Raw genomic sequence first — 25603 nt, 5'->3', positions numbered from 1 at the left:
TGAGGGTAAGGCAGTTCTGAATGAAATGAACAGACCAGCCTTGGCATATAGGAGGATGTTTTGTTTTTATTTTTAAAAAAAGGGGGGGGGGGGGAGGGAAGGTAGAAAGAAGATTGCATGCATATTTGTGTGCTCCTAGAAAAATGTCTGATAGCATAACAACCAAAACTGCAGCAATCCCTGGGAGGTGGTTGGGAAATGGGGAGGCCATTGCCCTTGCTCAGCTGCACTTGTCCTTAAGCTTCACCTGGCTGCCATTCAGATCTTTTGCTCCTCCCCTAACTGGTTCATCCAAAGAGGTCCCTCGTCACTGCTCATGGAACCATTGTTTTCTACCTCCATAGCTCTTACCACTTCTGAAACCTTGATTTTTGTCTGCCATGCCATGTTGCATGAAGGCAGGAACCCCGTCTTATTTCTCGCTATATCCTCCATGAAGAACAGGGTCAGGCACAGAGTAGATGTTCAATAAGCAGTTAGTGAATGAATGAGGTTGGGCTTTTGCTTTTCACTTTGTACACTTTGTATTTTCAAACGTTTTTGAGATGAACGACAACTTTTTTTTCATCAAAAGAAAAAAAAAATCAGCAGGTTACTGCAGAGGACTCTACCCTCAGCAAATTGTCTTGGGTTAAGACAGGTTTCCACCTGAAAGCAATTCCCTCCTAGTACCGACGGGGGACTCAGACCAGAGAGGGGCAGCGCCTTGCCCAAGTTTACCCAGCACTCAGTAAGCCAGACCGGGACCCAAATTCCCCCCTCCCAAATCAGGCTGGTTACCTCCGGGGAGTGGGGGGCGGTGTCCGGATCCTTGGGAGGAGGAGTGGGTCTTCAGAAGGGGCAGAGAGGGTCACGGCAGGGACGGGGAGGGCAAAGGAGCTCGGTGAGGGGGGACTAGAGTTCCGGGTTGAGGAAGGTGAAGTTGCAGCGGAAGCGAGCAGAGAGGACAGAAAGAAGGGGAGGGGGCGGGGTGGGGACGGGGCGAAGCGTAGGGGCGGGGCGAGGCGAGGCGTAGGGGGCGGGCCGAGGCGAGGCGGAAGAGACAGGCGGAGTGCTGGAACACGGGAGAAAAGGGTCGCCGCTGAGCTGCGGCCCCCTTTCCCGAGCGGGCGTGCGGCTGCGGCTTCTTTCTTGACCGGCTTCCCCGCGAGGCAGGTGGGTCGTGTGCCCCGGGGACTGGCGCGGGAGGTTCCGCTGCATACCGCAGGGGTAGAGATGTCGCTCTAGCAGAAGGCTACCTGGACTTTGGCCTCACCGAACCCTGGAGGTGGGGAGGGAGAGTGAGCAATTCAGGCCTGCAGCCAGAGGCCCCAACTTCGGCTTCCAGAAATGGAAAACGCTGTGGGCCCTTTGTTCTAGTCTTAGCTATGCCAGTGGCTCCCTGCGCGACTCTGGATGAGTTCCCGCCCCTCTCTGGGCCTCCGTCTACCTATCTGCAAAGTGAGAGGGTCTTTGGACGGTCTCCCTAAGTTCCGGACTGACTTAAATTCATTTCCTTGACAAACTTCTTCTAGGGCTTGTCCCCAGATTCACCAGCCAAGTCCGTCCCTCAGCAACAACTTGGCAGCACTCTGAACTCTGGCCCCTCAGGTTTTAGCTGAACAGGTTGCGTGTCTGGAATCCGTTCCGTCTGGGGCAAGAAGCTGCGCCCAGCCTCTAGACTTTAGGCTGAGGAATTTGTTTTCTGTGCACTGGGTCGGTAATCCTTCACTGGCTCTCCACCCAGGCAGGCGTCATCATCTGGGGCTGAGAGAGGCTTTAAGACAGGTAGGAACAGGCTGCTCTGTCCTGCCTTTTGTCCTGGGCTGTACAGGTTCACTAAAATCAGATTTTTTTTTTTTTTTTTTTTTAATCCAAGTACGTCTAAGCAGTGGAAGGGAGTACTGGCCAGAGAATGTGGAGGTTTGGGTTCTAGTCCTGGCTGTGCCGCTGGCTGGCTGTGACCTTAGGCAAATATCTGCCCCTCTCTGGCTCAGTCTTTCCCGGCTGAACAGTCAAGGGGTGGGTCAGATGGTCTGCAAAGACTCTGCTGTCTTTCACATTCCGAACAATAGTAATAGCAGTCATAATAATTGTTTCCTTAGCTGACCTACGAGGCCCTGCCTGAGCTGGCCCCTATCTACCCAAAGCACCAGACTCCTTGCCCTGCCTCAGGGCCTTTGCACTTGCTGTTTCCAGTGCCAGGAATATTTCATCATCTCCATTTCCTGAATAGGCTTTCTCAGATCTCCACTGACACGTCACTTGCTTAGGAAGTTCCCCGACAACAAAGACTAAATCGGGTTTCTGGATTGATATCCTTCCTCATGGTACATGCTGTCTTCATTATGCTTAAGTATTCATGTAGTTCTTTGTCCGATAGCTGTATCCCCTGTTCTTTAATGCCTGTGCATGCCATGAGGCCTAGAAATCTGTCCCTTTCCCAACATCTAGCACATAATAGGTGGAGTGAACAGATAATCTCATTTAGTCCAACAGTCTTATGACGTTGAGTCACTGTGCTCTTCTTACACATGAAGAGACTGGGCTTCAGAGAGTGACACTCTTAGCGTCACACAGTGAGTTGGCAGTGTCAGAATTTGAACCCAGTCTGTCTCAGACTCCGAGGCCTGAACTTCCACCTCACTTGCCCTCACACTCCAGGATCTTCTGCTGTGAAGACGTTACCTAAGTGCCAGCAGATCTGACCCACGAAGCCTGGAAAGAGAAGACCATCAGGTTGTTGGGCGCGGTGCCGTCCGGCTCCACCTCCCCTAGAGGCCCCCGGACCTGAGGCAGAGGTGGAAGTGGGGTGGCCTGGCCCCCCTCCTGCAGACCCATGGCGCGTCGGCTCCAGTTAAAACTGCTGACGTGGGATGTGAAGGACACGCTGCTCAGGCTCCGCCACCCCGTGGGGGAGGAATATGCCGCCAAGGCCCGGGCCCACGGGCTGGAGGTGGAGGCCGCGGCCCTGGGACAGGCCTTTGGGCGGGCATATAGGGCTCAGAGCCACAGCTTCCCCAGCTATGGCCTGAGCCGTGGCCTCACCTCCCGTCAGTGGTGGCTGGATGTGGTCCTGCAGACCTTCCACCAGGCAGGCATTCGGGATGCCCAGGCTGTGGCCCCCATCGCTGACCAGTTGTACGAGGACTTCAGCAGTTCCCGCACCTGGCAGGTGTTGGAGGGGGCTGAGGCCACCCTGAGGGGGTGCCGAAAACGAGGTCTGAGGCTGGCAGTGGTCTCCAACTTTGACCGAAGACTGGAGGACATCCTGGCGGGTCTTGGTCTGCAGGAACACTTCGAGTTTGTTCTGACCTCCGAGGCTGCCGGCTGGCCCAAGCCCGATCCCCGCATTTTCCATGAGGCCTTGCGCCTTGCTCAGGTGGAACCGGCAGTGGCAGCCCACATTGGGGACAGTTACCAATGTGATTACAAGGGAGCACGGGCTGTGGGCATGCACAGCTTCCTGGTGGCTGGCCCTGAGCCTTTGGACCCTGCGGTCAAGGATTCTGTACCCCAAGAACACATCCTCCCCTCACTGTCCCATCTCCTGCCTGCCCTTGACCGCCTGGAGGGCTCACCCCCAGGGCTTTGAGTCTGGCGAGGGAAGCGGTCGGGCCCAACAGACACTGGAGACAGGGAGCTCCTTCCTTCCCTGAGATCTGGCCTTCACCCCCGCCCCCCTGCAGCCTCCATAATGCATTCTGACTATAAAGCAGTGAATGCGGGGCATTCAACCCTGCACCACTAACCAGCTCCTGGTCTCTGAGGTGCTTCATTCCTCACACCTGTGTCCATTTTCTACCATGAGTCCCCCCTCACCTCCAACAAGATTCATGAGGGCCCAACTAGCTTCAAAACCAACACTTTCAAACTTTCTTTTTAGCAGCAGGGCCTTTCGTCATGGGAGAGCTTATGTGGAACCCCAACATGCAAGTCAGGAAAAATGAGAAACTGCTAGGGTTGAAGCAGAGGTCCTTGGGCCCTTCATTCAGGCCCTGAAGGCTCTGCGACTCTCCCCTGAGAAGCCTGAGATCAGAGCTTAGTACCTGTGGGTACTGGAGTTCTCATTTAGGCGTGTCTCACTCCGAAGCCCATTGGCTTGACTGCAGGGTTACAAGTAGAATGGGATCCATGTCACACAAGACATAATGCAGTGGGGATCCAGGGAGAATAGAGAAGGTGTCCTAAGGATGGCAGTCTTGAAGGGCACCCCAGTCATAGGAATAGCTTGGGGGTGGGAAAGCACAGGGAACAGGGACTGGAACACAAGGTGGCAGGAGTGCAGGGAATATGGGGGGAATCACTGGAGATTGAAGTAGGTTGGGCTTTTAAAATTCCATGTCTCTTCCTGCCTTTCCCCCTTCACACACCTCTCTACGTCGTATTTACTGGACACCTGTGCCTTGCCCAGTGCCAGGCACAGGGGGCACCACAGGTAAAAAGCACACAAACAGGCATACACAGTGTATGTTCTGGTGCCAACAGGCAGGGAGGGCTCTGGAGTGGACCCTGAGCTGGGGGTGGCCCGTAGATGGGCAGAGGGATAAGAGGGACATTCCTGGCAGTGGGCCCACAAACTGTGGACTGAAGACTGCTGTGGGGAGTTGGACTGGTGGTTGGGGGAGCATGGCCTGGGGGCCTTTGGGTGCCAAGTAGAAGAAATTGGCTTTGACCCAGGTTTGAGCAGAGACTGTGCCCAGGCAAAGGCAGGGAAGCTCTTCTCAGACTTGGCCAAACCTCTTGTGGGTCTGTCTTCCTTGGGCTTGGTGCTGAGGCCAGGTGACCCAACATTAATTCCCAACTGTCGGGCAGTGAGGAGATGGGTCATGAGCTGTGGTTTCAGAGCTGCAAGGGCCTCAGAAGTCATGTCAAGTGAAAAAGTTGATTTGATCCACCCGGTGTTTCAAGTAAATTATTGAGCAAACTGAAGAGTGGGGAGGGCTCTGGCCCCCATCTTTGTTTTTGTTTTTGTTGTTTTTTGCGGTACACGGGCCTCTCACTGTTGTGGCCTCTCCCGTTGCGGAGCACAGGCTCCGGACGCACAGGCTCAGCGGCCATGGCTCACGGGCCCAGCCGCTCCATGGCATGTGGGGTCTTCCCGGACCGGGACACGAACCCATGTCCCCTGCATCGGCAGGCGGACTCTCAACCACTGCGCCACCAGGGAAGCCCTCTGGCCCCCATCTTTGAGCCCAAGAGCCTTATAGGTAAGTTGCAGGTAAGATTGCCTTTGAACTGTGTTCCCAGATGAAACAAAATAGGAGGACCACTGTTCTAAAGTGACCTCCTCAGAGGACAGGAAGGGACTTGCCCTTGGTCTCCGCAATGCAGGGCACAGAACCCTGTCTCCAGGCTCTTTCAGCTGTGTATGCTGAGCTGCCTCCCACCTATACCTGAGAATGTGGATGGGGGTGAGGAAGATATCCCTTTCCCAGCAAACATACCACTAAGATCTGAGCTGGCACCTGGGAGATATGCCCAATTACCAACAAAGAACATGGAAGAAATTTTCAATCTTTGAAAACCTTTAATAATGTACATGTTCCCTAAGGCTGGCCCTCTTACTCCCTCAGCCCTTTCTGGCTTGAAGGCCTCACCCTGGTCCCCACATTATGTTAGAGAAGGCATTAGTTGGGAGCACCCATCAGCTGCAGTTGGGGAAAAAGCTCATCCCTGTTGCCACGGGTGGGTGCTGGCTGGAGCCCTGCCTAGTCCGAGGCAGCACTGCCAATGGGTGTGCCGCAGCCAGGCTACCTGGAGACAGAGTCCCCTCAGTCTTCCCAGTGGCTATGCAAAACCTGGGTGAGGACACAGCCCTACAGGCCGGAGTCCTCTGGCCAACAGCAGCCTGGCAGGAGTTCTAAATCCCTTCCAGGCTGTCCTTGTGCTAGAAAAAGATTTCCTCTGTATGCCATGTCATGAAAAGGACTGAGAAACACTGAACTGAGGGGATGACAGGGCTTCAGCCACAGGCTTTTCTGCCAGAGAACGGCATCTACTGGGGGCAGTGCTGCTCCAGAGGGTCTACCACGTGCATCCAGTCACCTGTCCATCCATCCATTCATCCACCATCCATCCGTCCATACGTCCACTTGCTGGCCAAATATTTATCGCACGCTTACTATGCACCAGGTACCATGCTGGATGCCAGAGAGAAAGTGGTGAACAAGACACCCTCAGAGGGGCAGAGGCACAGTGCATTTGGGAAACCAAGGCCCAGGGAGTAGCAGGTTCCCCACAGATACCTGGCTTTTAATGGTTGTACCCAGAACCCCTCCTAAAAGCTGCCCATTGGGCACAGGCAACATCTGGGAAAAAGACACCGGGTAGAAATATGGCCTGAAAGGGTGCTGGGGAGGTAGACCTGGTCTCCCCATGGCTAAAGGTCAGCGGACGATGGAAATGGTCTGGTCAGCCACAGCGAAGACTGGGAAGAGGGGCCCAGGGAAGGACGCGTGGTGGGTGTGGAGCACCGTGCCCGAGCCTGCCTCGTAGAATAGCAGCTCCTGTGCCTGCAAGTCCAGCAGCACCCCCAGCTGAGCTGGGCAGCGCAGCAGTGCCAGGGGCTCGTGCTGCCCATCGTGTGAGAAACGGAACTCCTGGTCGTAGCGGGAGAAGACCCAGGAGAAGGCATTGTAGCCCAGACGAGAGTCACTGCCAGAACCCTTGCGGGGCAGCTGGCCTAAGGCCACACCCACCTTATAGGCACAACTGTTCTCAACGTTCACCGTCCAGGCATGCAGCCCAGCCTGGAAGGAAGTGGTGGCCAGGGCATTGGGCCAGTGGTCAAAGCGCTCCGGGCCATCTGCACAGGTCTTGGACTTCTTGGCGTTGAAGGTCAGGGTCCTTTGATCATCTGACAATTGCAGGAAGGGGCTGACAGTCCTCTCGTTGATACGCACGTCCTCCGTGCCTGCCACAAAGAATTCTCAGATTTGCCCAAGGCCCACCCTCAGCCCTAACCTGGCCCTGCCATGTAGCAAAGGGCTTCCTCACCACTCACTGGCAGATAAGCCATTTACTCTCTGAGCCTCAGATTCCTCATCTGTAAAATGGGGATCAGAGTAGGACTTATCACAGGGTGGATGTGAGGATCAAATGAGATGATGCATGTAAAGTGCCAAGCATCAATAAGTGCTCAATAAATTGTGGCCATGACCACAGTAGTTATTAATAGTCCAAGACCCTCATCTGTTAACTGTGATAGATATAAGACCCAGAGAGGAGAAGCGAGTTGCCCGAGGTCACACACCAAGTTGGTGGCAGGGGCAAAATGACGACCCAGCATGTTGTTCCTACATTTAGCATCTAACACTGATCATACCGCATTCTAGTTGGGCATATCTGCAGTTTCTAGATCAGACTTGCCCTAGCGACACGGTTCCTGGAGGCTTGGAAGCATCAGATATGCGGTTTCCTACAACTACCTAAATGGGACTGCTGGCAGATCCGGCACTATTGGATACCAGAATCTGGAGATGAGCTATAGCTTGTACTAACGTTTTAGGGATAACGTACAGGGAGGGAGGATTAAAACTGAGAAAAATTCAATCCATTAACCTAACCTTTCTGTGAATCGTGAAAATACCACAACGGGCAGTGTGGGAGCTTCCATCTAGCTTGGGGGAAGCCTGCTTTGAGAACCCTCCCACTCGGGGAATTCCTGGAGGCAGGAGACCATGTTAGCTGGCCTGATCAATGTTAAGTTAGTAAGTGAGACGAATCTGGGAAGCTCAATTCTCGCTCAAGATGCTCTCCAGTTGCCCATCAGTTATATCTTCTTAAAGAGAAACTAGGTTTCCAAGAAATAATACTGAGCTCTTGCACTAGGCAGGACTTAAGGAGGACGTAATTTCCAGGAACAAGATTTATCCCAGACCCAAGCACAGAGCAGGCTGGTCTGGAAACAGGGAGGACCTGGCCCAGCTGCCCCAGGCCTGTCCAGAACCTTGACTCCATAGACAAGCCTGCATCCAGTATCACCGGTTGCTTAACCTGAGATCCCAGATGCACCTGTCCCCACTGTGACCCAGCAGCAAACCCCAGACAGACAGACAGAAGCCCAGTTACTCCAACTGGTGCCAGGCTCCAGCAGCTCCTAACCTGAGAGGGACCCGAGAACGGCTGTCGCCCAGAGCTGGGTCAGTAGTGGGCTGCGAGTGCACTTCTCATTAAAGTTTAACTTTTCCGACTCCTTGGGATCCAAAATGCCCTCTGCCTCCTCCGTCCTTATGCAGGAAAAAAAAAAAAAGAGATTTAGGAAGGTTCTGGAAATGTATCTGGATCAATACAGGATGGGGACAGAAGTCAAATCCTCGTCCCACGAGGGTGACACAAAGAATGGCAGCCAGGCCCCACATAGGAGCCCCCAAGGGGGGTGGAGCCAAAAGAGAAGGTGGGCGTTCCCTCTATGCCCTGGAGCCTTAATTCCAGCAAGGCACACGGTTTACAGGGAGGTAAATACTTGGTGCCAGTATTAGAACTTGTAGTCAGTGTGTTCTATGGGGCAAGCAACTTGCCAGTGTCTCTGGTGAGTTAGCAGCAGAACTGGGAGGAGGACCTGAGCCTCTTGTGCCGTAGTCTTTCCGCTCCACCGACCTGCGTGGAGAAAATTTTGCCTTCCTACAAAACCTATTGCAGCAAAATCTACTGGTGTGGTCAGAAGGTAGAGCCATTCCTCTCCTCTTAAAATGCAAACAGCCCCGAAGGGTCACGCAAGAAGGAACTATCAGTGATCACCCCAACCATAAAGTAGTCATAGCACTTTGCTCCCAATAACTACCTCTGTTCAGCTCACAGGGGGGACTGGGTTTTGTTGGAAGGGATTTGGGAACATAAGACGCTTAGGAGGGGAGTACTGCCATTTATTAAGCAGCCAGGCTCTGGGCTTGCTGTTTTCTATAGAGAATCTCATATGATCTTTGCTATAACCTGGGAGGCAGTTGTTATTCCATTTGACAGGAAAGAACGGAGATTCAGAGAAAGCACCCAAGCTAAAAAGAAGACCTGGATTCAACTGTTGTCTCCATGCAAAAACAGAACAAACCCAGGCTGGGATCCAGGCCCCATTCAACATAATCCTTCCCCTGACTTGAAGTAAAATCTGAAGGGTGTGGGGCAAAGTGAGGGTTCGCCACAGGGCTTCACAGACCTCTGAACTGGCTTCTGAGAAAGCCAGTTTGGGTAGGGAGAAAAAGCTCCCAAATGAGAATGTTTATATTTGCCTAAAGATGTCTTTAACAATATACAGTATGCTTTAGGCCTGGCCTATATAATGATTGTATGCCAGGAAAACAATTAGACTCAAATCAGTGATGTTCTTTCTCTTGGTAGTTAAGACATATCAAAGATTAAAATTGTCCTGTGTTTCTTGTTTCAATGTACATGTGTGTGTGACGTCTTAAATGTTTTAATAGTCCACAGCTAATCAGCTTATGTATACTGTATGTATAATGAGAACAATGTCTTGTGTTTTCATCCTTTATGAATTCACAATTCTTACCTGTTCTCTTGTCATAACAAAACCAGTAATATTTTCCTGTCTTGACAGCTTGATTTTTAGTAGAAAATATATTAAAAGCGGGGTTCTCATTGCAGTGGCTTCTCTTGTTCCCACTGTCTCTAATCCCAAAGATGGCCTTTGAGCTCAGGCAGCAGAGAAGTGACAGCACACACTCTCTTCCCCAAATCTTGTGGCTCTGTCCATAAACAGAGGATGGGGGGAGAGGGTGGGGCATGTCTCCTCATAGATGTGAGCTCTTTTTTTTAAGACTGACACTGACTGCTCTGACTTGGGAGGAGCGAGGTTAACAGAGCCCTAGAAAAGCTGAAAGCAGGCTTTGGTTACAAAGGCTCCTTGTGGTCAGGACAAGAGAGGCTCTGTTGCCATCTCCTCAAAACACTGAGGCTGGCTCTGGAGAATCCCCAGCCAACAGGTGAGGAGGAAATAGGAGCTGGAGTCAGCCGTGCTAAATCATCATCAGAGCAAATCTGAGGCCAATCGTAGACACTAGAGCCTAGAGAACCAGCTGGTCCAGGTACCTCATGGTACAGAAGAGAAAACTCGTGACCCCAAAGGGAGTGAAATGGGGCTGGGACACAGCAGGGCCCTGGCCAGGACCAGAATACCCAGTCTGTGCAGGGGAACCTGCTGCCGTGGCAGGCCAGGGCTGAGCCTGGAAGCAATGACGCATTAGTAGCAATGAACACACCTAATGGTTCAATCTTGGTTTTTAAATACGATTCCCCACTAAAAAAACCCAAGACACTCTGGAGAAATTAGCTGATTCCAGGCTGAGGCAGGAAAAGAATACGTTGAGCCTAGGATATCTTCTTGTGCCAGAAAGCAAGAAAGTACTCAAAGAATGATGAGGAGTTGTCAAAAGGACACAGGATCTGGCTTGAAGGGGCTCCTACTGGCCAAATCCGAGATTTTGAAGATCAAAATCAATAATAGTACTAACAGATTATAATGCACTGAATAAAATAAGAATCAGTGAGTCTATATTGATACTAAATAAGTGAATAAACAAGCAAACTAAGTCCTAGACACAGCAATCAGGCAACAAAATAAATAAATAAAAGGAATCCAGGGCTTCCCTGGTGGCGCAGTGGTTGAGAGTCCGCCTGCCGATGCAGGGGACACGGGTTTGTGGCCCGGTCTGGGAAGATCCCACATGCCGCAGAGTGGCTAGGCCCGTGAGCCATGGCCGCTGAGCCTGCGCGTCCAGAGCCTGTGCTCCGCAATGGGAGAGGCCGCAACAGGGAGAGACCCACGTACCTCAAAAAAAAAAAAAAAAAAAAAAAAGGAATCCAAATGGGAAAGGAAGAAGTAAAACTGTCACTGTTTGCAGATGACATGATACTATACATAGAAAATCCTCAAGATGCCACCCAAAAACTACTAGAGCTCATCAGTGAATCTGGTAAAGTTGCAGGATACAAAATTAATATAGAGAAATCTGTTGCATTTCCATACACTAACAATGAACTGTCAGAAAGAGAAATTAAGGAAACAATCCCATTTACCATCACATCAAAAAGAATAAAATACCAAAAAAAAAAAAAAAAAGAATAAAACACCTAGGAATAAACCTACCTAAGGAGGTAAAAGACCTGTACTCAGAAAACTATAAGACACTGATGAAAGAAATTGAAGATGACACAAACAGATGGAAAGATACACCGTGTTTTTGGATTGGAAGAATACTGTTAAAATGACCATATTACCCAAGGCAATCTACAGATTCAATGCAATCCCTATCAAAATACCAATGGCATTTTTCACAGAACTAGAATAATTTTAAAATACTTATGGAAACACAAAAGACCCCAAATAGCCAAAACAATCTTGAGAAAGAAGAACAGAGCTGGAGGAATCATGCTTCCTGAATTCAGACTATACTACAGAGCTACAGTAATTGAAACAGTATGGTACTGGCACAAAAACAGACACATAGATCAATGGAACAGAACAGAGAGCTCAGAAATAAACCCACATGATGAAGGAGGCAAGAAGATACAATGGAGAAAAAACAGTCTCTTCAATAAGTGGTGCTGGGAAAACTGAACAGCTACATGTAAAATAATGAAATTAGAACATTCTCTATCACCATATACAAAAATAAATTCAAAATGTATTAAAGACCTATATATAAGACTGGAAACCATAAAACTCCTAGAGGAAAACATAGGCAGAACACTCTTTGACATAAATTGTAGCAATATTTTTTTGGATCCATCTCCTAAAGCAAAGGAAATAAAAACAAATGGGGCTTCCCTGGTGGCACAGTGGTTGAGAGTCCACCTGCCAATGCAGGGGACACGGGTTCGTGCCCTGGTCCGGGAAGATCCCACATACCACAGAGCGGCTAGGCCCGTGAGCCACGGCCACTGAGCCTGTGCTCCGCAATGGGAGAGGCCACAACAGTGAGAGGCCCACGTACCGCAAAAAAACAAAACAAAAAAAATGGGACCTAATTAAACTTAAAAGCTTTTGCACAGCAAAGGAAACCATCAAAAAAATGAAAAGACAACCTACTGAATAGCAGAAAATATTTGCAGATTTATATGACCCATAAAGGATTAATAGCCAAAATATATAAACAACTCATACAACTCAACAACAAAAAAACAAAAAAAAATGGGCAGAAGACCTGAATACACATTTTTCCAAAGAGGACATAACAGATGGCCAACAGGCACATGAAAAGATGTTCAATATCACTAATCATCAGGGAAATGCAAATCAAAACCACAGTGAGCTATCACCTCACACCTGTCAGAATGGCTACCATCAAAAAGAATGCAAATAGGGCTTCCCTGGTGATGCAATGGTTGAGAGTCCGCCTGCTGATGCAGGGGACACGGGTTCGTGCCCCGGTCCGGGAGGATCCCACGTGCCGCGGAGCGGTTAGGCCCGTGAGCCATGGCCGCTGAGCCTGCGCGTCCGGAGCCTGTGCTCCGCAACGGGAGAGGCCACAACAGTGAGAGGCCGGCATACCGCAAAAAAAAAAAAAAAAAAGAATGCAAATAATGTTGGCAAGGATGTGGAGAAAAGGGAATTCTTATACACTGTTGGTGGGAATATAACTTGGTGCAGCCACTGTGGAAAACAGTACGGAGGTTTCTCAAAAAACTAAAAATAGAACTACTATATGACCCAGCAATTCCATTCCTGGGTATATACCCCCAAAAAACCAAAACACTAATTCAAAAAGATAGATGAGCCCCAACGTTCATAGCAGCATTATTTACAATTGCCAAGATATGGAAGCTACCTAAGTGTCCATCAACAGATGAATGGATAAAGAAGATGTGGTACATATATACAATGGAATACCACTCAGCCATAAAAAAAAGAAATTTGCAACAACATGTATGGACCTGGAGGGTATTATGATCAATGCAATAAGTCAGACAGACAAATACTGTATGATATCACTTATATGTGGAATCTAAAAAACAAAAACTGGTGACTATAACAAAAAAGATACAGGGATATAGAGAACTAGTGTTTATCAGTGGGGAGAGGAAAGGAGGGATGGGCAAGATAGGGGTACAGGATTAAGAATTATAAACCATTATGTATAAAAAAAGCTACAAGGATATATTGTACAACACAGGGAATATAGTTAATATTTTATAATAACTATAACTGGATTATAACGTTTAAAAATTGAGTCACTATATTGTACACCTGTAACATATAATATTGTATATCAACTATACTTCAATTAAAAAAAACTAATATAATATTGTATGTCAATTATATTTCAATTAAAAAAATTAATATCCCTGGGGCTTCCCTGGTGGTGCAGTGGTTAAGAATCCGCCTGCCAATGCAGGGGACACAGGTTCAAGCCCTGGTCCAGGAAGATCCCACATGCCGCAGAGCAGCTAAGCCCGTGCAGCACAACTATTGAGCCTGTGCCCTAGAGCCCGCGAGCCACAACTACTGAGCCCACGTGCCACAACTACTGAAGCCCGTGCACCTAGAGCCCGTGCTCCACAACAAGAGAAGCCACCGCAATGAGAAGGTCGTGCATCGCAACAAAGAGTAGCCCCGGCTGGTCGCAACTAGAGAAAGCCCGCGTGCAGCAACGAAGACCCAACGCAGCCAAAATTAAATAAATAAAATACATACATTTATTAAAAAAAAACCCTAATATCCCTGATAATGGGACAAAATGACATTATGTGTCCCCTGGTATGATGGACTGAGGACACATCACTTATGAAATATTCCTGCTCAAAATGCATAACCTGAATCTAATCATGAGATAACATTAAATAAACTCAAATTGCGAGATATTCTATAAAACTGTCCTTAGACTCTTTAAAAGTGTTTAGAAAATAAAAGGTTAAGGCACAATTACAGATTTTAAAAGACCAGATGGATCGGGGGAAGAAATCCAAACACTGTTGAGAACATTCTTAGTACAACTGGCAACATTTGAATAGAGACTGTATATTAGATAATAGTATTACATCAACATGCGATTTCCTGAATTTAATAAGTACACCATGGGGGAATTCCCTGGCGGTCCAGTGGTTAGGACTCTGCGCTCTCACTGCTGAGGGCCCGGGTTCAATTCCTGGTTGGGGAACTAAAATCCCACAAGCTGTGCAGCACAGCCAAAATTAAATAAATAAATAAGTATGCTGTGGTTATGTAAGAGAATGTCTGTTCTTCGGAGATCCACATTGAAGTATTTAGGGATTAAAAGTCGTGCTTTCTGCAACTTACTCTCAAATAGGTCAGAAAAGAATAAGTTGTTTTATATATACATTAGATAGATAGATAGACAGACAGGATGACAGACAGGAAAAAAGAGACAGATAAGGAACAGAGAGAGCAAATGTGGCCAAATATTATCAATTAATATTTCTAAGTTCAGGGCTTCGCTGGTGGCGCAGTGGTTAAGAATCCACCTGCCAATGCAGGGGATACAGGTTCGAGCCCTGGTCCGTGAAGATCCCACATGCCACGGAACAACTAAGCCCATGCGCCACAACTACTGAGCCTGCGCTCTAGAGCCCATGAGCCACAACTACTGAAGCCCTCGTGCCACAACTACTGAAGCCCGTGCGCCTAGAGCCCGTGTTCTGCAACAAGAGAAGCCACCTCAATGAGAAGCCTGTGCACCACAACGAAAAGTAGCCCCCGTTCACCATAACTAGAGAGAGCCCGCATGCAGCAACGAAGACCCAAAGCAGCCAAAAATAAATAGATAAATAAATAAATAAAATATTTCTAAGTTCATTGTACTATTTTGGCAACTTTTCTGTAAGTTTAAAATGTTTCAAAACAAAAAATAAAGATAAAACATTTTTTCAAAAATTAGATCAGCTTGATATTGAGGACAGACTGTTAAAGGAAGATGATGAAGATAAAGGAGAAAGAGAAGACTAGCAGAAGCATGGAAAGATTGTAAGGAGATAGTAAATTAAATTTAGGAACATCTGTACTGTGGAATAGTTCAAAGACTTTCCAAAAAGTGAGGTAAATATAAATGTACTGATATGGAAAGATTCCAAGATAGATAGCCTGATAAGTTATAAAACAAGTATAAAACGATCCCATCTACGTTTTCAAAAAAAATTTTAAGAGGAAAAAAGAATCCCACACACTCTTCCATGACTAAACACAGGAAAGCCTACAAGACACACATCTAACTGTTAAAACTGATCACCACTGGAAACAGGATTGGGAAGAGGTGATGGAGACATTTTTAATTTTAAATGGTTTTAAACTGGTGAAAAATTTTTTCTTTCTCCCATGCACATGTATTGCTATTGAACTTAAATATAAAAATAAAGAAGAATAGACTGTGCTCCCCAAGTACAGCTCTGAAATCTCACACACACAGTGTAAGAATTTAATTTCTTTGCCTGGAAAATTACACCCTCTTGGCCACTTCCTCAGGCTCTTGGATCTCAGAACCTTTCAGAACTCAGTTAGGGTCTGGTGAAATTCTTTTATTATTGCATAATTAAAATGAAGTTTTGAGTGGTAATGCAGACTTAAATTTCAAAGATTCTTTCATCAGAGAGCGGGGAAGTGAGGTAGAGAAGACACTACTGGGTCAGGTGTCAGGTGTGGGTCCAAGCCCCAGCTCTGGGTCAGGTGTCAGGTGTGGGTCCAAGCCCCAGCTCTGGGTCAGGTGTCAGGTGTGGGTCCAAGCCCCAGCTCTGGGTCAGGTGTCAGGTGTGGGTCCAAGCCCCAGCTCTGGGGCTTAGGCAAGTCCCTTCCCTTCTTTCAGCCTCAGCATTCTCACCTGTAGAGGGGGGTGGGAAACCCCTTCCACAGGGTGACTGTACGTTTTTTTAATAGGATAATATTTAAGAAAGCCCATGGCAAGCCTCTGACTCATTATTTATTTCACTGCCCTTCCACATGGGTCTAAAGTGGCTCTCCAAGCTAGGGGCAGGAAGACCCTTGTCCATTGAGCCTGGCTTCAGGGAAGGTACTCAGCTGCCCGCCATGAGCTTCCTCCCAGGAGCAGCGGGGCCTGATGGCAATGGACTAAGTAGAGGCCTAAGGCCGTGGTTTCCGTGACTGCCCAAGCAAATACCGGGGGCCATACTCACCTTTCAAAAATCTCCTGCTCCTTCTGCTGTGAGAAAAGAAAGCAGAGTCAGGCTTGGCACCAGAAACCCAGCAGGCAGTCATCAAGACTTAAATATAATCAACTTGCATGGAGGGCTCCACGTGGACAGAAACTCTAGAATACAAACGTCTACTCCTTCTTTAAGACCCCGCACAAAACTTTATGGATCCTTCTTTACATACCTCCCCCAACAGTGAACCCCTCTGTCCCCTGTGTCCCATGGCATCCTGGGTTTCCCTCAGCTACACTTCAGGACAATCACATATTTACTCAACATTTCATCTCCCACCAAGCCTGTCACCGGCTCAACAGCTAGGACTCTTTCTGAATCTTCTACTGTGACTGTCCCAAGGTTTGGGGCAGAATGTGCTCGGCACATGGAAGCTGTGTAATGAAATAAACGCACAATCTGGGACAGTCACAGAAACCTCCCCCCTTGAACTGCAGTGGGACAGCTTGGTCGTTCCACATTCTCATTTCTCTGCTTGGCACATCTACTCAGATGGAGCACTGTCACCTTAGAACTGCAGGTACCTGCATATACATATAAAATACTTTGAAAGCATATGTACCAGCATATTGGCCATGGTAATTTCTGGGTGTTAGGAGTGAGGATGAGCTCTGTATGGACCCCTTGTCAGTGCAGTGTTCTCTTCAAGCTTCTGGTCTCTCTCCTCCTCCCCACTTCCTTTAATAAAGCTGTGACTCTTGTCTTTCAGGCATCAGCTTCTAAGTTGCTTAATTCAGGAAGCCTTCCCTGACTACCACTCCCTCAAGGCTGGACTGCAGGGGCCCCACATCCCAGTAGTGCCCTCTACCATAGCACGTATCCCTCCATACCCTAATTATCAGTTCTATACATTTGTCTCTTCCATAAGGCTGTGAGTTGCTGACAGCTGTATCCTATACCTCCACCCCATAGCACAATGCTTAGCATACAGTAAGCACTCAGTAAACATTTGCTCACTATTGAAAGAACAATTACCAAGTGCAAAAAAAAAATCCATATAGTTCTATTGCCCTGTCTCATCCCTTTTCCAAATTATCATTTTCCACCTACTTCCTACCAATAAACATTCTCGATGTTTTCAGACCTTGGGGGAGTCTGGCCAACTGGCTGTGTCTTCACCCTTGCCTGACTTACAATCAGCTGGAGGTCATCCAGATGGGTGAGCATGTCCACCAGGCTGGTACGGATGGTGTCGAGCTTCTGCAGTGCCTCGGCCCAGTGTACTCGCTGTGTCAGTATACTCTGATGGGCCCGCTCCTCTTCACCGTGCACCTGTTCCAGCAGCCTCTGCTCCTCGCTCTCACACAGACTCCTCACCAGACCCAGCCGCTGGATGACCAGTTCCCGTGCTGCACTGGCTGTGCTCTGACAAAAGGTAAAATGAGGAGTCCTGGCAGAGCCCCAGGCAAGATTAGGAGGGCTTGGGCTCAGCCGGAAGGAGTGCTGAGATTGATTAGCAATGTCTGCCATGGGTACAGTAAAGGCAGTGCTTAAACAGTACTTAAACCATCCGAGCCCTAAGATTTCCCAAATGTGGTTTAGGGTAAAGAACTTTGAGATCCAGACATCCAGGCCATATCTCATGGAGCTAAGATGACAGAATGAAAGAGCTGGGCAGGACTTACAGATCAGCTGGAATCACCTGCTTTTCACAGTTGGAAATCCCAAGGTCAAGAGACCAAGGTCAGAGAGTCATAGAATTGCAGAGCAGAAAGGACTAAAAAGTCTTCCCCATCAACAGGATGCACATCAACAGCAGTCCAGTTAATACTTTGGCCATGGCTGAGGACAAAAAGCTCATTACTTCCCAAATCTGTTCATTCTAACTGCTTCCATGATAGAATTCTCACCTTCCACACAGGAGGGCTGAAATCAATTTTAAGTCAATGAAGTTAACATGTGTCCCCTAGCAGGTAGCACAGCATCTAGCACAGAGTAGGTGCTCAAATATTTACTGAATGACTGAATGGGAAAGTTTCTTCCAACTAGTAAAAAATCTCTTGGTAGTGCTCACATGCCAAGTCAATGGCAGAGCAGGGGCTAGAACCCAGTTCTGTTGACTCTCAGTCCAACACTATTCCTCTGTACCAATGCCATCTGGTACAAAGGCATTGTTGTATGAAGCTCCTGCACTCTTGCCAGACAGGTGAGAGCAGAACTGTTTCCTTCATGCCAGAAAGTCACAGGTAGCCAGCAGCTCTCCTCATTCCCTGCCCCTGAAGACCTGCTTCAGAAGAAACTGAGACCCACAATTTGCCCAATGGAGAAGACAGAGTGGCTAACTGAATGGCTAAGTGAACCCAGAGATTCAGACTCCAACTCCAGTGTTCTTTTGAGGCAACGTAACGCAGTGGTTAGGAAATTAGGCTGTAGAAACAGTGCCTGGGTTTAAATCTTAGCTGTTCCACTTACTATCTATGGAACGTTGAGCGTATTACTATCTTCCCCGTGCCTCAGTTTTCTAATATGTCAAATGAGGATAATAATAGTACCAACCTCATAAGGCTATTGTGAGGATTAAATGAGTTAATACATATAAAGTAAATAGAACAAGGCCCAGCACATAAATATTTGATTACATTAGGTATTGCTCTTCTCTCTATGCCACTTCAGTGCCTTTCCCATGGGTGGGTCTCTGCAGCCACATTTGTACTTTGTGATCAGGATCAAGGACAGACCCAATATGCACCAGATACTCCCGGACAAGAAGGCTGCAGTCAATTTCAACATGTTTCTTGAGTCATTCCCAGAAAAAAATAGCAGAGAAAAAAGAAAACTTTGCTCACCAAAGATATGCCTGAATAAACTAAAATCCCTCCCAGAACAAAACACAGAAGTGCTGGAAAAATAGCTCAAAACATCCTTTTAAAAGTGAAGCTACAGGGGCTTCCCTGGTGGCGCAGTGGTTGAGAGTCCGCCTGCCGATGCAGGGGACACGGGTTCGTGCCCTGGTCCGGGAGGATCCCACATGCCGCGGAGCGGCTGGGCCCGTAAGCCATGGCCACTGAGCCTGCGCGTCCGGAGCCTGTGCTCCGCAGCGGGAGAGGCCACAGCAGTGAGAGGTCCAAGTACCGCAAAAAAAAAAAAAGTGAAGCTACGGCTTCCCTGGTGGCACAGTGGTTAAGAATCCGCCTGCGAATGCAGGGCACACGGGTTCAAGCCCTGGTCCGGGAAGATCCCACATGCTGGGGAACAACTAAGCCTGTGTGCCACAACTACTGAGCCTGAGCTCTAGAGCCCGTGAGCCACAACTACTGAAGCCTGCGCACCTAGAGCCCATGCTCCGCAACAAGAGAAGCCACCGCAGTGAGAAGCCCGTGCACCGCAGTGAAGAGTAGCCTCGCTTGCCGCAACTAGAGAAAGCCCGCACGCAGCAACGAAGACCCAATGCAGCCAATAAATAAATAAATAAATAAATAAAAATTTTTTTAAAAAAGTAAAGCTACTCTGGCAGCTCGGGAAAGGAAATCCCCTGGAGTCCCAAAGTAGAGAGGAAACTGAAAACCAGTGTAATCAAGAGCTGAGGACTCAACTAGTTGCCCTGAATAGGGCTTGTGATTTACTTTAGAATCTTATACTCATCTAAACCATCATGCAAAAATTGGAGCACAATAAAGACCTCTCTGATCAAAAATGGAAAACTTCTGGGACTTCCCTGGTGGTCCAGTGGAGAAGATTCCATGCTCCCAGTGCAGGAGGCCTGGGTTCGATTCCTGGTCAGGGAACTAGATCCCGCGTGCATGCTGCAACTAAGGAGTCCACAAGCCACAGCTGGGAAGCCCGCATGTGGCAACTATGAGCCCACATGCTGCAACTAAAGATTCCACGTGCTGCAACAAAGGATCCTACATGCCACAACTAAAGACATGGTGCAGCCTAAATAAATAAATAAATGAAAATGGAAAACTTCCTATGAATGAGGGAATTATTAAAAGATGTACTTTAACTAAAATATTTGACAACAACATGTAAGACCTGAGGGGTTATTGACTGAAAGCATTCTTATGGTACTTGTATCATTCAGGTTGATTCTAGACATTATTTATTTGTGTTAAAATCTTAAGGGGACCAAAAATAGACTGTAAATAGGTATAACTTTCAAGCTAGCACAGGGAAAAAGGAGGGAGGAGGGGTTGATTAACTCAACAGAATGGAGGAAAGCAAGAAAAAAAGCATAGAAAAAGTGGACTACATAGAAAACGTAAAATAAAATGATAGCCATAAATCCAAGTATATCAGCAATCACAATAGTGATAAATTGATTAAACTCCTTAGGTAAAAGGCAGGGATTATCAGAATGGACTTTTTTAAAAAAGGAAACAAAATCCAGTTTTAAGACACACACCTAAAACATAAGAACATAAGAAGTTGAAAGTAAAAGGAAAGAAAGCAAAATATCTGGAAAACACTTGTTAGCCTAGTAACAAACAAGGACAAAATAGTTTTTAAGGGCTTCCCTGGTGGCGCAGTGGTTGAGAGTCCGCCTGCCGATGCAGGGGACACGGGTTCATGTCCCGGTCCGCGAAGATCCCACGTGCCGCAGAGCGGCTGGGCCCGTGAGCCATGGCCGCTGAGCCTGCGCGTCCGGAGCCTGTGCTCCGCAACGGGAGAGGCCACAACAGTGAGAGACCCGCGTGCCACAAAAAAAAAAAATAGTTTTTAAGACAAAAAGAATTCCTGAGCATAAAAGGTCCCTACAAAGTGATAAAAGGGATGTTTTACCAGGAATACATAACAAATCTAAATATACACATTTAACAAATATCACCAAAATATAAAAAGAACTGACAGAATTATAAAGAAAAATAGACAAGTTCACACCATAGTATGAAAATATAAATGCCCTTTGCCAGTAATCAATAAATCTGGCAATAAAAATTAGTAAATATAGAGAAGATTTGAACCTATCAATAAGCTTAATTGATAGACATATATAGAATCCTACACATTTTTTCAAGTGAATGTGAAACGTTCACCTAAATTGACCATCCTTTAGGGCATAAAGCAAGTCTCAACAAATTTCAAACAACTGCTATCATACACATCACAATGCAGTTAAGTTAGAAATCAGTAAAAATAAACAAAAAAAAAAACATACATTTGGAAATTTTAAAGCATAAATAATAAAATAATTAAAAAATCTAATAACATAGCAAAACAAGAAAGTCATAATGGAGATTTTAAAATACTTAGAGCTGAATGAAACTGAAAATACTATATCAAAATTGTGGAATGTCCCTCTGTCAATATCTAGAAGGAAATATATAGCTTAAATGATCACTTTGAAAGTGAAAAAAGACTTAAATCAATAGACTGTGGGGCTTCCCTGGTGGCGCAGTGGTTGAGAGTTCACCTGCCGATGCAGGGGACACGGGTTCGTGCCCCGGTCCGGGAGGATCCCACATGCCGCGGAGCGGCTGGGCCCGTGAGCCATGGCCGCTGAGCCTGAGCGTCCGGAGCCTGTGCTCCGCAACGGGAGAGGCCACAACAGTGAGAGGCCCACGTACCACAAAAAAAAAAAAAAAAAAAAAAAAAAAAAATAGACTGTGTTCAATGCAGGAAGTTAACAAACAACAGAATAAATCCCTAAAAACTTGAAGGAAAAAAATTATAAAGAGAAAATAATAACGAAAATAGAAGCATTCAAAAGAGAACTTCAATGAGCTCTACCCGTCATCCACCCATCTACCTGCACCTGTGTCCATACGTTCTGTCTTCCCTAATTCTGTGGATAAACTGCCCATGCTCTTACCTACGGCCAACCCTTCCACTTATTTACGAGATCCCACCCCCTTTGCTATACCAGATTATCCCTCTTCTCCTGCATCATTAATTTTCCCCTGTCTACTGGATAATTCCTATCAGCATACACACACAGAGTAATTTCCCCCATCTTAAAAACAAAGCAAACATATAACCCTCTTGATCCCATATCCCCCTCCACTATCATCCCATTTCTCAGCTCCCTTCTACAGCAAAGTTCCTCAAGAGTCATCTAAGCCAACTATCCCAAATTGCTCTTCTCCTATCCTCTCTGAAACCCATGCTAATCAAACTTTCAAGGCAATGCTCTACAAAACTCCTCTTGTCAGGATCTCCAATGATGAGCGTGTTACTAAATAGTCCATTCTTATTTCTCACCTGACTTGATCTCTCTGCAACATTTGACACCAGTGATCTCCCCCACCTCCTTGAAACCTATTGTGGGACACAACACTTAGTTTTACTCCTAGCTCACTGATTGCTACTTCTTGGTCTACTTTGCCTGTTCCTATCTTCTCAATGGTTAAAAGTTGAAGTGCCCTAGACCTCAGTCCTTGGACCCCTGCTTTTTTTTTTTTTAAGTTGTTTCCACTTTTTATTTATTTATTTGTCCGTGTCAGGTCTTAGTTGTGGCACATGGGCTCAGTAGTTGTGGCACGCAGGCTCTCTAGTTGTGGTGCGCAGGCTTAGTTGCCCTGTGGCATGTGGGATCTTAGTTCCCTGACCAGGGGTCAAACCCGTGTCCCTTGCATTGGAAGGCAGATTCTTAACCACTGGACCACCAGGGAAGTCCCCCTGCTTTTTTCTATCTGTACTTAATTACTTAGTGATCTCATCCTTTCCCATGGCTTTCACTTTATTCACTCACTTGTACACTGATGAATCTCAAATTTATGTCTCCAGCCCAGCCCTCTCCCAACTCATATATCCAGCTACCTATTCAACATCTTCATTTGGATGTCTAAGGCATCTCAAACCTAACACATATACAACTGAACTCCTAATCTCCTCCTCCACCAACCATCACTCTACACACAGTCCTTCCCCACCTTGTTAAATGGCTGCTCCATCACTCCAGTTGCTCAAATGAAAAAAAGTAAGAGTTATCCTGACCCCTCCTCCCTTTCTCTCATGGCCTACATCCAATCTATCCACAAATCCTGAGGTTTCTTCCTTCAAAAAAGAAACACACACACACACACACACACACACACACACACAAACCACTCATGTCTCTCACCTGGATTATTGCAACAGCTTCTTAATTGGTCTCCCTGCTTTCACCTTTGCTGCCTATGGTCACTTCTCAGCACAGCAGCCAGAGCCCTCCTTTTAAATCTTAAGTCATATTGTCTTATTTCTAATGACTTCCCACCTTCCCCGAATAAAAGGCAAAGTCCCAGCCTTTTACCCAGCCTTTTGACCAGTGAGGATTCTACCCAGCTCCCTGCACTGCTCACCTCTAATTTCATCTCCTTTGCCTTCTCACTTGTTCACTCTGCTTCAACCTCATAGGCCTCCTGGCTGCTACTCCACCTTGCCAGGTACACCCCCACCTCAGGGCTTCTGCACTTGCCTTTCCCCCGTTTTGGAACACTCTTCCCCCAGATATATGGTCCATTCCCTCACCTCCCGTAAATTCTGTGCAAATATCAATCTTCTTAACTAGGTGATTCCTGATCACAGCATATGCAATTACAACCCCCATCCTCAACATGACCAATCCCCCTTCCTGTTATATTTCTCCATAGCACTTATCACCTTTTGATATAGCATATATTTTATTTGTTATTACCCCTCTCCCCTGACTAGAATATAGGCTTCATGAAAACAGAAACTTTCGTATGTTTTGTTCACTGTGGAATCTCTAGCACATAGACCAACAGTGCTTGGTGTGTGGTAGGTGCTCACAGAGATTTGTTAAATAATTAAATAAATGGCAAAATGTCGTAAGTATTCCCCGACAAAAGCTTCTATTTGACATTGTACTGAGGTCTTAGCCAGTGCATTTAAGACAAGAAAATAAAAAGGCTGAGGAAAAAGAGAGTGAGAGAGGAAGAAATCATCGTGCAGAGAAAAGCAGAGATGTACACAGAATAGCTGCCTAGACTTCTAGCAGCTTGCTCCTTCCTGGTTCTGGTCCCCTTTAGGTTCTGAAAGACTTGTATCAGGGCAAGAAATTCTCTGTTTCGCTTATACCAGTTCAACTGGGTTCTGTTCCTTGCCATCAAAATCATTTATTTATTTATTTTTAATTAGGTTGGCCAAAAAGTTCGTTTGGGTTTTTCCGTAAGATGGTATGGCAAAGCCTGAACGAACTTTTTGGCCAACCCAATACTAAAACAGTGCCAAGCCTGCTCCATGTACTTTGGGGGAATGAGAGAGGGGATGTGCAGGAAGAAATTCATAGCCCCTGCCCTTGAAGGGCATACTTGAGAGTAAAGATGTAGCAATGAGTCAACTGAATAAAGGATCCGCAGTGAGGTGTCGCAGAGGGATCACCTGCTGAGCGTCAGAAGACCCAGCTCATAGAACTGACTCTGGCAGGAGGCTGTGAGTCATTTAAACTCTACGGGACCCATTTCCCCATCTGTAAACAGGGATGTTACTACCATCTACTGCATAAGATTGTCATAAAGAATATGCAGTGTAAAATCCATAGGTTATTTTATAATACTGGGGCTGAGCACAAAATAATTAAGATGATAAGGGAATGCTACCCTTCCTGATCCTTTACGTGAAGAAAGTCATCTTCTATAGGAGTCTTTGCACCAAATATGTGCTGGGAATAATCCACTCTGCCCAGATGGCAAAACCAAGGCTCAGAGAGAGGGGAAACCATCCTTCCTGGGCATCCAACTTTGCTAACAGCACAATGAGTCTGTGAAGTTGGGAAGGGACCATAGACTGGTCCAAGCCCCTAAGGCTGAGGTCTTATCCTAGGAGGGGGCCCAGAGGAAGAGGGAAAGCAGAAGAATTACCTACCACTGCTCTCTGGTTCTTCCCTGGCAGGATGTCAGCCACATACTTGGTGATGGTAGCACTCTGTAACTGCAGCCTCTCACACTGGTCCACAATCTTGTTCTGCAACACAAATGACACCCATGGTGTCTTTTTTTTTTTTAACATCTTTATTGGCATACAATTGCTTTATAATGGTGTGTTAGTTTCTGCTTTATAACAAAGTGAATCAGTTATACATATACATATGTTCCCATATCTCTTCCCTCTTGCATCTCCCTCCCACCCTCCCTATCCCACCCCTCCAGGCGGTCACAAAGCACTGAGCTGATCTCCCTGTGCTATGCGACTGCTCCCCACTAGCTTGATCCACACTGGTCCACTCACTCCATTCCAGTGACTTTTTTCCTTTTACCCCACCTCAGCCACCCACTCCCATGGTCATTATCTCAGACCTCATCATTATTGAAAACTATACAACTTCCAAAATCTTCATTTCAAGGATCCTGCACCCTGCCCACCACTTCCCATCCTTCTAGATCACGTACCCTGGAATCTCCATTCCAACAATTCTTCAGCTTAGATGGAGTCACCAATACATTAGTCTTACCACTTTTCACTGTCCATCATCCCCTTCTGTGGCCCCACTTCCCTCTTTATCCTTAAATCTGGTGGCCCTTTATTATTCTATCTCTCCTCTGGCCACTTCTGGTCTCCTCTACTTCTGCTATTCCACCCAGATCACCTTTATCACTCACAGGAACTGCTGTTAGAG

The 25603-nt window shown here is 47.0% G+C and overlaps 2 protein-coding genes across 2 annotated transcripts in view; one reads left to right on the top strand and one right to left on the bottom strand.

Annotated features, from left to right (window-relative positions):
* Positions 1-1013: 1013 nt before the first annotated feature.
* Positions 1014-3735, top strand: HDHD3 (haloacid dehalogenase like hydrolase domain containing 3). Its single transcript, XM_024762775.1, has 2 exons — positions 1014-1155; positions 2644-3735. The coding sequence occupies exon 2, from the start codon at positions 2819-2821 to the stop codon at positions 3572-3574; it is 756 nt and encodes a 251-aa protein (XP_024618543.1). The 5' UTR covers positions 1014-1155; positions 2644-2818; the 3' UTR covers positions 3575-3735.
* Positions 3736-5220: 1485 nt separating this feature from the next.
* Positions 5221-25603, bottom strand: part of BSPRY (B-box and SPRY domain containing) — a 34538-nt gene continuing 14155 nt past the window's right edge. The window contains exons 4-8 of the mRNA XM_024762184.1: positions 24853-24951; positions 17239-17469; positions 16075-16100; positions 8086-8210; positions 5221-6895 (exon numbers count right to left, since the gene is read on the bottom strand). Coding sequence (XP_024617952.1) covers positions 6369-6895; positions 8086-8210; positions 16075-16100; positions 17239-17469; positions 24853-24951 — 1008 coding nt within the window. The 3' untranslated portion in view covers positions 5221-6368. The remainder of the gene's footprint in view (positions 6896-8085; positions 8211-16074; positions 16101-17238; positions 17470-24852; positions 24952-25603) is intronic.

The sequence above is a fragment of the Neophocaena asiaeorientalis genome, unplaced genomic scaffold (genome assembly GCF_003031525.2).
Source record: "Neophocaena asiaeorientalis asiaeorientalis breed wild unplaced genomic scaffold, Neophocaena_asiaeorientalis_V1.1 scaffold78, whole genome shotgun sequence".
NCBI lineage: Eukaryota > Metazoa > Chordata > Mammalia > Artiodactyla > Phocoenidae > Neophocaena > Neophocaena asiaeorientalis.
The sequence above is the reverse complement of the archived record's forward strand: the minus strand, read 5'-3'. Positions and strand labels throughout refer to the sequence as shown.

Excerpts from the sequence above, each read along its gene's own strand:
- HDHD3 (XM_024762775.1), top strand. The coding sequence starts at position 2,819 with ATGGCGCGTCGGCTCCAGTTAAAACTGCTGACGTGGGATGTGAAGGAC.